General features: G+C 41.1%; 1 protein-coding gene across 1 annotated transcript in view; it reads left to right on the top strand.

The window, feature by feature from the left end:
- Positions 1–4,690: 4,690 nt before the first annotated feature.
- Positions 4,691–18,452, top strand: part of PGR (progesterone receptor) — a 69,956-nt gene continuing 56,194 nt past the window's right edge. Inside the window, exons 1-2 of the mRNA XM_032788431.1 lie at positions 4,691–6,061; positions 7,734–7,885. Coding sequence (XP_032644322.1) covers positions 4,767–6,061; positions 7,734–7,885 — 1,447 coding nt within the window. The 5' untranslated portion in view covers positions 4,691–4,766. The remainder of the gene's footprint in view (positions 6,062–7,733; positions 7,886–18,452) is intronic.

Raw genomic sequence — 18,452 nt, forward strand, 5'->3', positions numbered from 1 at the left:
ATATATATATATATATATATGCACACACAGAGTATAATTTTTAAACACTACAATTTAATACAACTATGACGATTGTGAAGCTTGGTTGAGGTAAGCGACGAAGAGTCCTGTGGCACCTTATAGACTTAACAGATGTATTGGAGCATAAGTTTTCGTGGGTGAATACCCAATTCATCAGATGCATGTATCCAAGTGGGTATTCACCCATGAAAGCTTATGCTCCAATTCGTCTGTTAGTCCATACGGTGCCACAGGACTCTTTGTCACTTTCTACAGATCCACACTAACATGGCTACCCCTCTGATACTTGATTAAGGTAGTAGAGGCAGAGGGTGGAAGAGGGGGGGATATTTCCCAGGGAATGCCTTCCTCCTAAATGACGAACTAGCACTTAGCTGAGCCCTCAAGGGTTAACATATTGTTGTTAATGTAGCCTCACACTCTACAAGGCAGCACAAATGGAAGGAGGAGACACAATAGATGCATGGCAGTGGCTGATGATGAACCCACGCTGTCCCACTGGAGTGTACCACTCCCTCCACTTCCAAAGTGCCGGGGGGGGGGTTCATGTGTGTGTGAGACAGAGACACTCTGTGTGTGTGAGAGAGAGAGAGAGAGAGACAGAGAGAGAGAGAGATTGCCCCTTTAAGGATGCTGACCTTACTCTAAGAACACTGACTTTTTAAGCAGATCAGCAAGCTGAGACAGCAGCTGCTGCAATCATGCTCCCTATACCCCAAACCCTGTCATGTCCCTCCCTGCTCTGTATAGTATTTTTTATATAAATTTAAAAAGGTAAATAAAAGATTTTCCACTCTGTTGGGAAAGGTAAAACAGGGAGAGTCCAGCAGTATCTAAGCCTATGGCATGCTGCCACCAGTAAAGTAAAATGGACACCTAATATTGTATAAAGCCTACCTTACAACATTGCTTCTGGAAACTCGTCCTGTATGAAATCTGATATTAAATATGAGAATATCTAAGGTAGGGATAGAGTCCAGAGTGACCTAGACAAATTGGTCAAAAGAAATCTGAGAGGGTCAACAAGGATAAGTGCAGAGTCCTGCATTTAGGATGGAAGAATCTCATTCATCACTATAGGCTGGGGACTGACTGGTTAAGCGGCAGTTCTTCAGAAAACGACCTGGGGATTACAGTGGACAAGAATCTGGAGATGAGTCAACAGTGTGCCCTTGTTGCCAAGGAGGCTAAGAGCATATTGGGCTACATTAGTAGGAGCATTGCCAGCAGATTGAGGGAAGTGATTATTCCCCTCTATTAGGCACTGGTGAGACCACATCTGGAGTATTGTGTCCAGATTTTGTCCCCCCACTACAGAAAGATGTGGACAAATTGGAGAGTCCAGTGGAGGGCAATGAAAATGATTAGGGGGCTGGGGCACATGATTTATGAGGAGAGGCTGAGGGAACTGGGCTCATTTAGTCTACAGAAGAGAAGAGTGAGTGAGGATTTGATAGCAGCCTTCAACAACCTGAAGAGGAGTTTCAAAGAGGATGGAGCTGGGCTGATCTCAATGCTGGCAGATGACAGAAAAAGGAGCAATGGTGGTCTCAAGTTGCAGTGGGGGAGATCTAGGTTGAATATTAGGGGAAACTATTTGTGACGTTGCACTCTATATGATTTAATGAAAGTATGCTGATGAGTGTGAATATAATGTAACTAAAATATGCTTCATGAAAAAAGTCTTTTTGTAAGGTATCATTACAAAGCTTATAACCTACTGAGTGTGGTCATCCTGTTTGTATAAATGTATCACTCTTGTACTGAAACTTGAAATATGAAATATAGCTCTAAGGGCCTATCATAATTATGCAATGTGTGCGCCATTAATGGTGGTTTGGAATCTTAGTGGTTCGCATTAACCAGGACAATTGACTGTAGATGGCTCTGTTTTACTTGTAAGTCTTTCTGTATATGTGTGTGCTGGCAAGTGGGTAATGAAGTCTTACAATGACATGAGATCATGTCACCTGAACTAGAATCCATCTTTAACCTGGTGCATTTCCATTGAGAATGAGGGGTGGGAACCCAGAGGGACAAAGGATTCCCACCTTATGCAAAAGATATATAAGTGAGTGAAACAGAAAAAAAGGAGCAGCCATCATGAGAAATCACCTAGCTATCACCTGAGCTGGAACAAGGGCTGTACCAGGGGAAAGGATTGTGACCAGACTAGGAAGGCATCCAGTCTGTGAAAGAAACTTATTGAAACATCTCTGAGGTTGAGATTTTATCTGTATTCAGTTTTATTACTGTACTAGGCTTAGATGTGCATGTTACTTGGTAATTCACATTGTTCTGTCTGCTATTACTTGGCATCTGAGTGTTAAAGACGGGAACACTTAAGTTGTTTTCAGTTAAGTCTGCAGTTTTGGGGCACATGGTTCAGACCCTGGGTCTGTGTTGGAGCAGACTGGCATGTCTGGCTCAACAGGACAGTGTGCTGGAGTCCCAAGCTGGCAGAGAAAGCAGGGGCAGAAGTAGTCTTGGCACATCTGTTGGCAGTTCCCAAGGGGGTTTCTGTGATCCAACCCATTACACTATTTCACTAGGAGGGTGGTGAAGCACTGGAATGGGCTACCTAGAGAGGTGGTGGAATCTCCATCCTTAGAGGTTTTTTAAAGCCCAGCTTGACAAAGCCCTGGCTGGGATGATTTAGTTGGGGTTGGTCCTGCTTTGAGCAGGGGGTTGGACTAGATGACCTTCTGAGGTCTCTTCCAACCCTAATCTTCTATGATTCTATGATCTGGATACCCTATCACGCAAATAAATTAATTAGAATGGGTATCTTTCCTATAAGAGGCTGCTCTTGCCTCTTATAGGAAGGTACTTAAAAAAATAAGAAAGAAGAAAATATTTTTATAGTGAATAGTATTCCTGAAAGATGCTGGGTTGTCTGTCCTTGAGGCTATCCTCCACTTACTTACAGAACAGAAACAGCATAGGCAATAGGAGTGCTAGTTTCTCCTTGAGTCATGCCATCCTAACTCTACCCAGACCAAGAAGAACCACCTCTAGAGATAAGGAAGTAGTTTATTCTCAATATCTTTCAATGTTTAGTTTCTCTGCTGAGACTGCCATGAATAATGTCATTTAGTACAAATTATATTAATGGAGTTTTGGTATAACCTTTAGTCTTATTGGAACTGAATGGAACCAAGCTAGTATTGCACATACAACACCTAACTCCCATCAGATGGTAACAACTTCTTGGTCAGAACCAACAACTTGGTCAGAACCTGCAACCTAAAGGGGAGCCATCCAGTTCCCAGATATTTGAAGCGTCTCCTCTTATTTGCTTAGATAAAAATTATACTAAAATATCTGAGGCAAAGAAGGACCTTCATTCAAATAGTAAATTCTTTCAGTGATGGCCTGCATCCTCTGTGTCTGTGAGATGAGTGAAAGATATTCAGGAGGCCATGAATGAGAGCTGAGTTTAAACTGTTTTAGTTTTCACCATCTTGTGGAAGGTGCAAGGACAAGTGCATAAATATTTACGGAGGCCTATAGGATCTTGGGCCAGAGCTTACACTCACATTGTATAATATTAAAGTTAGAAGATATATGAAAAATAGAGGGATGGATGAACAATCACTGCAAGTAATTTAATCCTTTGTTATTCTCTCCTTTCCAAGACCCCAACCTGCCCACTCTGCCTAGAGCAGAGTAACTTGTTTACATCCAATGGGTGGTGTAGTGTCATAACTGGGCAACCACATAACAGAAAAGGGAGTGGATAATTAGGGTTGCAAGCCAGAGGAGGAGGAGCTTAAGAAAAAGTTTGTGTGGGTAGGGGGCGGGTAGGGATCAGATGCCAAAGAGACAGGGATAAAGTGGGAAAGAGGGAGAAGACCAGAAAGGATATTGCCAGCTTGATTTTGGCATATGGGTTACAGGACCACTCAAATTTGACCCAGCTTCCCCTCCCAGCATTGCAGCAGGAAGAGGCCTGGAAAGGAGCAGGAGGAGAGTGCTGGAAAGAGAGAACCCCTGGGAAGGTCAGGAGAGAGCAGGGTCTTGTCCTCCCTCCTGGGCAAGTCAAGACCTGGCACATCCCAGGCCTCTCCGCTATTTTGAAATAAAATGTTGGCAACCCTAAGAGACAAGGGCGTCGGAGCAAAAGGGAACTCGGAGCCAGTGGGCGGGGGCAGGGCGAGGAGGGGCGGAGCTGGACGCTGCAAGTGGTGGAGGGTGCCCAGCAGAGGACTTGGCTGCCTTGTCCCTGCACGGGATCGGTGCCTCCGCAGGGAAGCAGGGCCAGGCTCGGTGCCAGCCCCCAGCCCCGGGAGGCAGAGCGGGCACGGCAGGCAGCCAGCCGGGGAGAGGCAGCGCTGAGCAGGGACCCAGCCTGGGGAGTCGGAGCCCCCCTCAGCCCTTCCGACGGCGGCAGCTGGCGCTGCGCGGGCTCCTGCTCCGCTCGCGGGGTCCGCCAAAGGCGCCGGGGGCAGCGGCCCCGTCGTCCGGTCACCCGCGGCCGCCTCTTGCTGCACCCGGCGGAGGCGCCTCCGCCTGCTCGCAGAACGCGCGGGGGCGCAGCGGGAGCGTCCCTCGCGGGGACCCCGGAGGCGGTGCGGTCCCGTGGCTGGCTGCGGGGTTTGGGGCTTGTGCTAGTGCCTGTGGGGCTGGGCAGGCGGCGGGGAAGCGGAGCTCTCCGAGGACCCGCGGCGGAGGTGCCGCGCGGCAGGGGCAGGATGTGAGGAGCTGCCGACCCCGAGCCAGTCCCCAGCCCAGCGCGGCTCAGCATGAGCGAGATGAAGGCGAAGGACTCGAGGGCGCCTTCCTCTGCCAGGGACGGCTCGGTCCGGCTGCAGGGCCGCCCGGAGCGGGATCCCTTCAGCGGGAGGGCGGAGGCCGTGGACATCTCCCCGCAGGGGCTGTTCTACCCCAAAAGCAGCGAGGAGGAGGAGGAGGAGGAAGAGCAGCAGAGGCGCCCAGAGGGGGGGGAGGAGAGGGGCCAGTCCTCGCAGCAGGAAGGCAGCTGCTCCCCGCCGGATAGGGACGCCCTAGACAGCGTCCTGGACACTTTCTTGGCTCCTCCGGCCAACGCCAGCTCGGCTAGCGCCCCCGCGGCTTGGTGCCTTTTCGGGGCCGAGATCCCCGAGCTCCCCGGCGCGCTGATGAGCCGCTGCTCCGAGCACCAGCAGGGAGAAACAGCCGCCACCCACCAAGACAGCCCGGCTGCAAACTCGGGCTCCGAGCCGCCTCCGGCCCCAGCCACCTCCCTTTGGCCGGGCGGCGGGGGCCCGGCAGCCGCAGCTATGCTGCCGCCCCAGCGGGAGGGCGAGGGAAGCGCAGGTGGGCCGCGCAGTGCCGCCGCGGCACTCCCCGAGGAAGATCACGGCTTTGCCTCTGGGGGCCCAGCTGAACAGGACGCCGGCTCCGGGAGCAGCCTTGCTCTTGTCCCTGCCTATGCCGCTGCCCCCGGGCGCTCTGCGGCGGCAGCAGGGTCCGGGCAGGATTTCCTCCATGTGCCCATTCTGCCCCTTAACTCGGCCTATCTGGCAGCCAGGACCCGGCAGCTGCTCGATGTGGAGGAATACGAGAGCAGCCTCTTTGGCCGTCGTGCGTCTCCCACCTCCACCCCCCATGAGTTCGCGGACTATGTCTATCCCCAGCCCGACTCAAAGGAGGAGCATTATAGCGACGGGGACTTCCAGCCAGCTCTAAAGATCAAGGAGGAAGGAATTAGTGCTACCACCCCCTACTTGGGCACCAAGACCACTCCAGCAGTAAAGTGCACAGACTACACGCTGGCCCCTCCGCAGCCGAGAGCCAGCCAGGAGTCCTCCTCTCTCGAGTGTATCCTGTACAAAACTGAATCTTCAGTTCTGCCTGGGCCATATGGGCCGCCGCACTTTAAAGCATCGGGGAGCTCAAGCTGTATGATTCAGCGGGACAGTCTGCCCTCCACATCAACAGCCCCGCAAGCCTTTTACCAGCCTCTCAACCTGAACGGCCACCAGCAACTTGGCTTTCAGACAGCCGTGCTCAAAGAGACTTTACCGCAGTTACATCCTCCCTTTATCAATTATATTAGGTAAGATTTAAGGTTACATGCATCTACAGCAGACGGCACTAACCCTTCTTCTTTTAAAACATTACTTTTAAAGGCACACACATTTCAAAGTATTTATGTCTGCATTTTATAAGCAAATTTGTGGTTTTAATCTAATTTAAAAGGGGTGATTTATTGTGTTATCTTTTAAACAGACATGGCAAACAGTTATTGACAGTTGTTAAATAAGATGTTAGGAGCTAGATGGTCAGCTGATCTGTGTGCCATAACACTTTTTTGTGTTAAGGAGATTAAATCACAGAAGTTGTGCTGAAAGCAGACTTATAGACCAAAAATACAGACTTCACCTAAGTTTTTAAGTAAAATGAATTTTGTATTAAAGGAACATTGCACTGATTAGAATAAGTTTTACAATAAAAAGGGGAAGTTCTAAAAAATGTGTGAGACATTGAAACATGACAAAAAGGAATCAAAGAGACTGAGCTTCACTTGATCAAAACTTCAGCAGAGCTTTTAAAATAAATACATGTAGAAATAAGACAAATATATTTACATGTTTGTGTCATATTTGGAATTTTAGTTTTTGTCAGAAGAACTCCACTTTATCAAATCGTACTCCACTTTATCAAATTGTACTCTTGTGACAGTGAAATTTTAAATGCGTTTGTCACAAGTTTGACCTCTTTATCCAACAGAAAATATATTTTGTAATCAATACAATGTTGTTTATTACTGTATAATGGACTAAGAGGTGATCACTTCTGAACAGCCTTAAATGGTGAAGATTTCATGATTTATATGCAGGTAACTTCTGTATACACTATGGTATATTTTACAAGTAGATATTATGTTTATATTTACATATTTCTTTAAAATGCACATGCATGATTTTAGGGGAAAACCACCCAATTTCAAAGCAAAAATTAACATGACAATATGTCCAAAATCCTGATCTAGCTAATATATTAATAAGTCGTTAAATAAAATGTCTCAATATGATTCTTATATACAGAAATACTTAAAGACACTTCTTGTTTTTAGTAATTAGCTATTTGCCAGCTAAATAATTCAGTTTCTTTAGGTGGACATTATATCTGGAAATATTTCTTCACTGTCCTTTTTGTGTTAATTAAAACTGGTTACAAATAAGAACTCTGCCAATGAATTAGGCGATATTAATTTGATATTTATGAATTTTCTGCGTAAAGGCCAGTTACCAGTTGCCTAGGGAAAGGGCTGCTGAAGTTAAATTAGTTTCAGTTCAAAGCAGTTTATTATTATTTTAGATTCACCAACTAGAAAAATTTGCACAGGAATAATTTTATTCACATGAGCAGTCCCACTGAAGGATCAGGCATCTATTTCGAAGACCTCAGCAAAGAGCCTAGCTTTCCAGCCTACTAGCTAAAATGTGTTAAAATACAATTTGCCCTCTACGCCAGGGTTTTTAAAATACTTGAAACATTTTAGCTAATGCATTTTACAGATATGCCTTTTATCCAAGTCACAAAGCAAAAACACATTCAGTGCTGGAGTTGCTTTAGTCACTTTTCTTCTGTCCTTAACAAATTTGCTTTCAGTTTTAAAAGGCAAGCATTAGGACTGTAATTTTCTTTAAAACTATAACCCAGACTGACAGTGAATCTTCTTTACAAGTCTGTTTCATTCCTGTTAATTTTCTTTCCTTTTAAAGGCCAGATACTGAAGTTGGTCAGAGTCCTCAATACAGTTTTGAATCATTACCTCAGAAGATTTGTCTGATCTGTGGTGATGAAGCTTCTGGTTGCCACTATGGAGTACTTACCTGTGGAAGCTGTAAAGTCTTCTTTAAGAGAGCAATGGAAGGTACCTCAGATGCCTTTGTTTCTAATTTTCTGTAATAAAACTTCCTGCAGTACATTGAGCACTTTATTTTTATCTAGTTTTAAAACTGATCTTTGTAAATATTATTGCAGTCATGTTTTGTCCCTGAGAAAAAGATTTGAATACTTGCAGTAGGTGGCAAATTCCTTCTTAATTATTTAATATTAATACTATTTGCTTTACTTATATTTATTATCTGGCTTGTTTTGTTTTGGGATGTGGATTTGGTAAACTTAAAATCTTGCAATTCTTAATCTGTTACAAACTTAATGAAATGTTAATAAATACCAGTTTCACTTTAAAAAATGTTTAAATATTGCTGCTTGGCAGCAAACAGCCTTGGTATGAAACTATGTTCTTTATGCAAATAAAAACTACCATTGGCTTTATTCTCTCATTAAAATCAGTGGTAGTTTTTCTTGCTTATGGAATACAAAACTGGGCCTTTGAGTTTTAAATAATAATAATTTTAAAATAGTTGTTTTGCTTTCTATTCAGGACATGAAAATCAAGTCTAAGGTGTTAATAAATCAGTAGTTTTACATTACCTCTGAAAATAGGTTGGTACCTAGTTGAGAATGTATGTTTGGTTTCTCTTTTTTAATCAAATGATATATGTGATCCTGCATTCCTTATGTACCCAAAATGCACACACACACCTGTTGAAATAATTATTGTGTACAAAATGCAAAATTAGACCCCATATTTTTTCTGACACTACCAAATACTAAATAAAAGAGTATACATTCTTCAGCTGTTTTACCTATTACCTTGTATGTGTTTATCCTCTCATCATGTCAAACTAGTATACTAGAGTACTGCATATACACAAAACCCTTGCTTACAGTATATTTCTCTAATTTGTACTTGTTTTCTTAAAATCAAAGATGTATAATATGTTTCTCTGACATTTCATATAGTTTATTAATCTTTATATAATTTAATCTTCAAATGAAAGAACATCTAAATGTGGGAGTGAAAAAAATTATCATAGTTTGCTAGATATAACACTAATTTTTGTTCTGTAATTTGTTGTTTAGTCTATGTGTGTATTATTCTATAAGTGCCATATCTTTAAAAAGTCAGTCATAACATAAAGATAGTTGTAGCTTACTAGGTTAGGCTCCAGTTCAGGAAAGCATTTAAAGATGTGTCTATATTTAGGCATGTACTTCACTGACTTGATTAACTCATATTCTTGATTAGGTTACATAAACAAAATAAGTTTACTTCAGTTTTAGTAATATTCTAAATATATCAAATACTTATAACAGCTCAAGCAAGTGAAATTTTTAACAAGGAATCTAATTTAGAAAGGCCACCTTTTAAAGAAAAAAAATGTTACTTCATCCCTCTAGAGTAATGTTGTCTTTGACTTATTTTTTGTTTGATTGGATGGTTTTTTTATGAACCGTTAAAATCAGCTGGGTACAAACCCGCTTTCCAGTTATATTTGCCCAAGTAGGCAAATCTACTCAGAAATGTATTTTATTACCATTTTAATATAAAAACATTGCTGATAAATGTTATAAACCCTTTATGGATAAAATATTAATGAGCCTACGTTGGCAAAATCTTCACAGAGTCATAGATTTTTAAAGCCAGAAGGGACCACTGTGATTAGTCAGCTCTCCCAAATAATACAGGCTATATAGGACTTCCTGCTTCAATCCAAGAGCTGTGGTTCAACTAGAGCATATTCTTTAGAAAAACATCCAATCTTGATTTACAAATTTCCAGTAATGGTGAATCTACCACTACCCTTGGTAAATTGTTCCAATGATTAATGCAGGGATAGGCAACCTATGGCACGTGTGCCGAAGGCGGCACACGAGGTGATTTTCAGTGGCACTCACACTGCACAGGTACTGGCCACCAGTCAAGGGGGCTCTGCATTTTAATTTAATTTAAAATGAAGCTTCTTAAACATTTTAAAAACCTTATTTACTTTACATACAACAATAGTTTAGTTATATATTATAGACTTATAGAAAGAGACCTTCTAAAAATGTTTACATGTATTACTGGCACGCAAAACCTTAAATCAGAGTGAATAAATGAAGACTTGGCACACCACTTCTGAAAGGTTGCCGACCACTGGATTAATGTCTCTCACTGTAAAAAAAAAAAAAAGAAAAGAAAAAGAAAGGCACTTTATTTCTAATCTGAATTTGTCTAGCTTCTACTTCCAGCCATTAGATCTTATAGCTTTGTGTTCCAGATTGAAGAGAACTCAGATTTGTGTTCCCCATGTTGGTACTTACAGATTGTGATCAAGTCACAATTTCTTCTCTTGGACAAGCTAAATAAATTAAGCTCCTAAAGTCTTTCACTGTCAGCCATGTTTTCCGATCCTGTAATCATTCTTGTAACTCTTTTATGAAACCCTCTCCAATTTATCAACATTCTTCTTAAAGTGTAGGCATCAGAACAGGACACAATATTCCAGTAGTGATTGTACCAGTGTCAAATACAGAGGTAATATAACTTCCGTACACCTACTTGATATTCCCCTTTTTATACATCCAAGAATGGCATTAGCCTTTTTGTTCACAGTTTTGCACATGGAGTTCATGTTCAGCTGATTATCCACCATGATTTACAAGTATTTTTCAAAATAATTTCTTTCCATGATCGTGATCCCCCATCCTGGAAGTATAGCCAACATTCTTTGTTCATAAATGTATGACTTTACATTTGGTTGTATTTAACGTATATAGTTTTCTTGTGCCAAATTTACTAATTGTTCTGAATCAATGATGTATCCTCTTCATTATTTACACTTCTCCATTCTTTGTGTCATTTGCAAACTTTGTTTTCTTTCAGATCATTGTTAAAAATATTAAATAGTGTAGGGCCAAGAACTGATCCCTGTGGGACCCCACTAGAACCACACCTATTCAATGATTATTTGCTGTTTACAATACAATTTGAGACCTTCCAGAGATCCTGTTTTTAAATAATTTAACTTGTGCCATGCAGATTTTATATTGTTCTAGTTTTTTAATCAAAATGTTGTGCCGTACCTAATCAACACTATTACCTTTATCAATTAAATTTGTAATCTCATAAAAAAAGTATCAAGTTAGTTTGGCAAGATCTATTTTCCATAAACGCACATTGAATGGCAAGTTAATTATATTACTTTCCTTTAATTCTTTATAAAATCAAGTTTCATATCAGTCCCTCTATTATTGATTGATTAAGATTGATGTCAGGCTAACGGGACTATAATAACCTGCGTCATCCTATTTACTCTTTTAAAACATTGGCATGATATTAGCTTTCTTCCAGTCCTCTGGAACTTCTCCAGTGTTCCAAGACTTACTGAAAATCAATATTAATTATCCAGCCAGCACCTTGGCCAGCTCTTTTAATATTCTTGGAGGAAAGTTTTAAATCTGCTGATTTAAAAATGTCTACCTTTAGTAGCTACAGTTTAACATCTTTATTAGTGAATGTTGACATGGAAAATATTTCATCATCATATGATATGAATACTTCATTTGGTTTTATTCGAGCTTCAGAACACTTCTCTGATTTCTACATTAACATTGACAATGAGCAGTATCATTGCTGGCATTCTTGTTGTGCCTAATATACTTTAAAACTCCTTCTTATTGTTCTTAACCTTGCCAGCCATAGAGTTCTACTTTTGTCCTTTTGCCTTCCTTATCAATTTTCTACAATTCCTAGCTTGTTTTGTATGCATTACTATGAAATTCTGCTTTTTTCCATTTTATACATATTTTAAAAAACATTTTATAGCTACTTTAATTTCTCCTTTAAGCCAAGTTGTTGTTGTTTTGTTTAACTAGTGTACTCTTTTGTCGATTGTGAACTTTTGAACATTTAGTAAAATATTTGTAAACAGTTATCAGTTTATCTTTCATATTCTGTTTTGGACTTTATCTTGCTTACAGGTAACAAATGTAGTCATGTCATGATCACTTGTACCTAAACAACCATTAATTTTAGTTTTGTGATCAGTTCCTCTCTGTTTGTCAGCATCATGTTTAATACAGTGTTCGCTCAGGTAGGAGGTAAACATAAGGTGATTGATATCACTGTTTTCCTACGCATAGTCTTTCCAGATTAAGAGTGTTCAATAAATGTGAAAATAATGAATGTGAAAAATAGGTGTCTGTACACACTCTTATGTGGACAACACAATGTATGCTTTATGTAGCATCTTTGTACTTGCTGGTACAAAATGTTTTCATCATAACATGAGAGATTATTGTTTTAATTATGAGATTTCAGGAGTGGAAGAATGACTCAGAAAGTTGGGACATGACAAGTGAAATAGCAGTCTCTTGACTACTGAAAGTTAATGGGGAGGAAGACAGAAAGGAGTCAAAGGCTGGATGTGTAGAGTGAACAGGATGGATAAGTAGCTGGTTACATAGTCTGACACAGAGGTTGCAAGTTTGTGGTGATTTTTTAATAGCAGGAGTTCAGTCATGCATTTGATTGAGAGCTGGATAAATAGTTATTAGAGTTGCTGAAGAACGGAGTAATATGTTCTCATGTATTGGCAAAAGGATAGCCCCTGATTTCTATGTAGTTTAGATGTAATGATCTATCTCACTAACTTCAGCTGTCACAAACTAGTGTAGTAAAATAGTTTGTCAGTAAGAACGAACACTCTAAACATTTTACTGAAAATACAGTACAAAATAATGTTTTGCAAGTTCACAAATGGTAAGTATGTAAGTTAAAAACCAGACATGTTTTTGATGTAAAAGTATGTTACTATCCCCATCATTTCCTCATAGGGGATGTAGCATTACCTTTGTGAATTTTTAGGTACTGTAGTACTATTCTAGACACAGTTATTTTATTTTTAAAATAACAGTTAATGAAAGTAAAAGACTCAACTTCGTGAATGCAAGTTCACAGTTACAACTCTGTTCTTCATGCACTTTTCATAAAAGTGTTGATAGTTATGATAAATTAATGTATTATTAGGAATAGATGGCTGTTATTATTTCACAGCTTTACTTTATTGATACAACCCAATTCATACACAATGATTGATATTACTGTTTTCCTCCACATAATGTGTGTACATAGCAACGGTGTAATGGAATATGGACAGAAGGAAGCCACTTAGCAAATATGGAATTGACTGTCTTCTGTTTTTTATTTTTTGGGGGGTGGGGGATTAAGTAATTTCTGTTCTAAAAGTTTCTGAGTTGAAATATGTTGACTGCTTCATCTTTAATGATCTATGATGGTCTTTTTCACACACAAATCATTTTCTGCATACAGAATTTTCCTCTGAATCCAATTAATAAATTGAAATTCCTTTTTTTAAAAAGAACTCTGTTCCCTTATGGAAAAAAGGGATTTATCTGTTATATCAAAAATTCTATCTGTTCAGTCTTTCATTAGCCAAAATATACGTCTTATCATTTATAAATATCAGTATGAACTATATTCTAGTAAATTTGGATAGATAAGAATTATTTCTGCTCGTTACATTTGTTGTAACTATATATTTTAGTGTGGCCAGGATATAGATGCATAAATTTTAAAGAAGAACTAAAACTGAATGAAGAACCTTAGTGAGAAGACTATATAATATAAATGTAGATTGAAACTGCTTTGCAAAGCATATTGGCAATGAATTGTTAAAATAAATGCAGTTGCTCTTGTGCAGACTTTAAATCATTTTGGTTCTCAGCTTTTCATTTGTCAGTTAACACATCTGAAGGTTGGGCTGCTTTGTAGAATATATATGTATTGTTCTTCTCGGAGTCCTGAAGAAGAGTAGCTTAACTGTCATTTTCAAGGTCAGCTAATTAGAAAAGCATTCCTTTCACAAACATAAAGTTCTTTGCCAGTCTGTGAAATAGTAAATTTTGTCCAGTTTTCAACACTGCTGCTAAGCAAAACATCTTTCAAGAAACTTGCAGCAACAAAACATTTTTCACATCATTTATACATTATGGTGTCTGGATGCAGGCAGGACTGGCGCCAGCGTTTCTGGCGCCCTAGGCGCCGGGCCATTTCGCCACCCTGGGCACGGGTCTCGCGGCTGTGTTGGAGCTCGGCAGCTCCACCGGAGCCGCAGGACCAGTGAACTGTCTGCAGAAATGCCTGCGGCAGGTCCACCAGAGCCGCAGGACCAGCAGACCGTCTGCAGAAATGCCTGAGGCAGGTCCACCGGAGCCACGGGACCAGTGGACCGTCCACAGAAATGCCTGCGGCAGGTCCACCGGAACCGCGAGACCAGTAGACCCTCCGCAGGTATGACTGCGGCAGCTCCACCGGAGCCGCCTGCAAAATGCCGCCCCCACATAATGCTGGCACCCTAGGCGACTGCCTAAGTCGTCTAAATGAAAGCGCCAGCCCTGGATGCAGGCAGTAAGGAGTCATATACCAGGGTGGAGAGATTATATTGTAGAGCGCTGCTTTTGGTCTAGCATGCACAGGTTTAAAACTTTCTGAAAATAAAAATTTTGGCTGGGGAAAATTGGATTTAGGTGCAGCAAATGGGGTAAAGGCTAATGTTGATAGGGATTGGAGGACAGAGAAAAATGTAAGGATAGCCAAGAGTTAGAAGTCTCTAGCTTCATAGAAAAAAAAAAAAAAACCTCTTCACAAGTTAGGGATTATTTACTTTCTTCAGTTATTTGCCTAGAAAGGACTGTTTCCTAAATTGTTGCATTATTGTTACTTCTTATTGTACAAACCTGGGACAATTACAAGGGCTTTTAACAAGTGCTCTAAAAAATAAAAGCCAATATCCTCCTGGCAACAAGAGAATCACAACAGCTACACTTACTTACTGTCACTTAAGGAATTTTAAATATAAAAATGGATACGGTAGGTCAGAGTGGCTGAAACTTTCTTCTGTTGATTAGCTGACGACCAAATGTATGAATGCTTGGAAAGGAACTTTTGAATGGTATCAAATAACTATTTTCAGGATATTTTCTAAGAAACTTACAATTGAATAAGAATTTAAAAGGTACTGCCAAATGGGCTGTCTTTGGTTTGCAGTTGCATGACGTTTTAGTATGGAATACAGTAACTCCCCACTTAAAGTCCTCTTGGTTAAGGTTGTTTTGTTGTTGCATTGCTGATCAATTAGAGAACATGCTAGTTTAAAGGTGTGCAATGCTCCCTTATAAAGTCATTTGGCAGCTGCCTGTTTTGTCCACTGCTTGCAGGAAGAGCAGCCCATTGGAGCTAGCTGGTGGGGGGTTGGAACCAAGGTGGACCAGCAGCCCCACAATAAGTTCCCCATTTCCCTAAGTTCCCTGTGCGGCAGCCACCCAGCAGGCTATCAGTTGCCGGCAGTTCAGCTGTCCCTCCCCCCACTGCTATGTGCTGCTTCTGATCTCTGCCTTGGAGCTGCTCTCCGGAGCCTCCTGCTTGCTGTGCAGGGGAAGGAGAAAGAGAGAGGCTAATGTCAGGGTGCCCTTCTCCCCCCCTGCTCCTGCACTCCGCTTACCCCATTTCCAAAGAGCAGGGGGGACATACCACAGGCTCAGGATGGAGGGAGCTTGCTGGAAGGAGCATCTCAACTTGCATATCTATTTTAAAAGGCAGCCTACTTAGAGTGGGGTCAGCGTACTTAAAGGGACAATGCCATCTATCTCTCTCACACACATGATGTGTGTGTCTGTCTGCCATGTTGTCTCCCCTCCCTCCATTCATGCTGTCTTGTAGAGTGTGAGGATACATTAACAACAATATGTTAGCCCTTGAGGGCTCAGCCGATTGCTAGTTCATCGTTTAGCAGTAAGGCATTCCCTGGGAAATATCCTCTAATTTCAGCACCTCAACCTAGCTTCACAATCATCATTGCTGTGTACCAGTATTAAATTGTTTGTTTAAAACTTATACTATGTGTGTGTGTGTATGTATATATATATATATAGTCTTTTGTCCGATGAAAAAAATTTCCTTGGAACCTAACCCTCGCAGATTTTTGGAGAAGAATTAAATGTTTAGATTTGTTGAATCCTAGACTTCTACCACTTGCTGCTCATACATTGTCTCTTGGCAGCTTGCATTCAAGCCTTTCATTTTTCAAGTGACCCCTTGCAAATGCTTTAGGTATGCAAAGAGCATATAAGTTTAGTTAGACCCCAAATAATATTGCAAGTTCTGTCTTTTCTAAATAAAGTTCTTTGTTTTGAAAAAAAAAAAATCATCAGCTGATGTCACATGTTTTCCTTTGGGCACTGCTGATATTTACTTCAGCATTCTAAGGAAAAATAGCAGCCTGCATCTGAAGGGTTTGAGACTAGTAAAACAGGTCGTATTGCAGCACGTATATGGGGAAACTGATTATTGGTTTGTTGAGACAGTATTCAAAATAAGTCTAGTAGTTGCACATCTGCTTCTATACAGTTTTAAATATATTTTGAGTTCAGGGATGGGAGTGGGTTGCTATGCAGGTAATTGCATATGGGGACAAGTTCAAACAAATATGGCAAACAGTTAAGTCACTTGTCAAATTCCACTCCCCTTCTCCTCTTGCCTGAGTTTAACAAACTCTGTCATTATGGATTACTGATGTCCTGGTCATTCTCTGCAAGTGGAGAGGTGTGGGCTGAGGTGATGGCTTCAGGCTCTGCTGGGATTGATCAATGCCAGCCCTCCTCCAACTACACCATTCAGAAATTGGCTATTGCACTGTTCATCCACTCTGGTAAAGTTTCTCAGACTGTATGCCCAGTTTCGTAATGGTGGAGAGATTTACTGCAAGAAAAAAAAACCATGCTATGCATAAGGAATATTACCAGACTAAATTCAGTTGTTCCTTCATGCCCATATGAATATAAATAAGCATTTAAAACAGTAAGAAAATTAATAAGATGAAGGCCTCTTCTGGATGTGAAGTATTATGGATGCAGCAGTTGGGGAGGAGCTGTGGTGTTAGGGCTGCAGAAAAAACTCTGGCCCTGTGGTTAGAGTGGCAACATGGAAAGGATCTGCTGTTGCTCTATCGTCAGGGTGAAAATTCCTCCTGACTCTGCAGAGATTCCCAGTGATCAATTCAATTACATAGGGTCAGTCTTAGGAACGGGATTTGGCCTTGCATGTGTGGCAGGCACTGAGAGTGCTGAAATCTCTGAACTAGATGTACTATGAATACCTGAAGTTAAAAGGTAAAGATGCTTTTCATGCAAGTGCGCAGCAGATGCTGAAGTTAGTATTATAATTAATATTATTATATTTTGCCAGTGACCAAAATATTGTAGGTGCCTCACAAAAATTCAAATAAATGTTAAGATCTGACAAGTTTCGAACCTTTAATTTTAAGCTCTGATAAGTTTAAAATCTAACCTTGAAATAGTACTCCAACTGACGGTAAAGAATGTGTCAGGGGAAGGATGCCAGTAACAAAGATAAAATCAACACTAACGCACATCGTGGCAGTGTTACTAGTTTTTTTATTTACCTTTCAACCTCCTCAGTTCCTGTAAGCAAGATGGCAGAAATAGAATTTGTAGGAGGAATTTGAATGAGGCGTTACACTTGAATGAACAAGGACTTAAAGTTACACCACGTTCAGCGTGAAAGACTAATAGCCAGTGACTTACAAAGTTGTAAGGTGCACTAGCATTGCATATTTTGAGCATCAACTTGTTTCTGATAACTTTGCCAATCATATGTTGTTGCAAGTGTTAGGATTGGCAGTGATGCTGTTGTGACTGGTCATTACTGCTGATTTATTGCATAGTGAGTTGCACAAATGCTAGCTGTTTAACTTTCTCCTGAGTCCACCTTTATGCAGTCTATGTAGTGGCAATGCCACCTAATGTACTGAACATCCTTTCAGATGGAACAGAAGTCATCTCAGTTAGTGCAAAGCAGTTTGGTTTACAGAATTCTAACAGGTGACTCTGGTCAGACAATGACTACTAGGTACAGCTGAAGTTTACTTGGCTTTTGCAAGAGCAGCTGTAACTGTTTAGGTGAGATGGCATCTGTCAAGCAAGACACTATATTTCTCCTGCAACACTGATGATGTGCTCATGGTGGATATTCAGATAGTGCTTCAAAAACTACTGAATTGCATCTCTTGACATCATATCAACAGGCTGCAGAGGCAGCAATATATATCTCCAGCCTCATGTTGGTTCTCTAACTGTGTGTCCATGTTCACAGCTCTTATGCTTTTGCAAAGAGCTGTTGCTTAATGCCAATTAAGCTCTCAGCACATACAAATTAGCCTTTATATTAAGTATTGTAGCCAGAATACAGAGAGAATTGTATGGAAACAAGTGGCAAGCAGTTGTTTGAGATGCATTAGTTATCTTACTTTGATCAGATAGTGGTGGATAGCCACCACCCCATCTTCATATCTGTGCTAAAACACACATTTTACCTGATGCCTACTAGCAGAGTGAGTAAACCTGTGCCGCCATGCCCCTCAAGGCCATACAACCCCATGTAGTCTCCCTGCAATCTGGAATAATTAAATAGTTGTGTCCTGTAGCTGATCCTGATGCTGCCTTGCAATCCACTGGTATAGACAGACTCCAGCCAGTTGTGCAGTTAGGTCATCTGGAGTGGGAGATGT

The sequence above is a fragment of the Chelonoidis abingdonii genome, chromosome 1 (assembly GCF_003597395.2).
Source record: "Chelonoidis abingdonii isolate Lonesome George chromosome 1, CheloAbing_2.0, whole genome shotgun sequence".
Lineage (NCBI taxonomy): Eukaryota > Metazoa > Chordata > Testudines > Testudinidae > Chelonoidis > Chelonoidis abingdonii.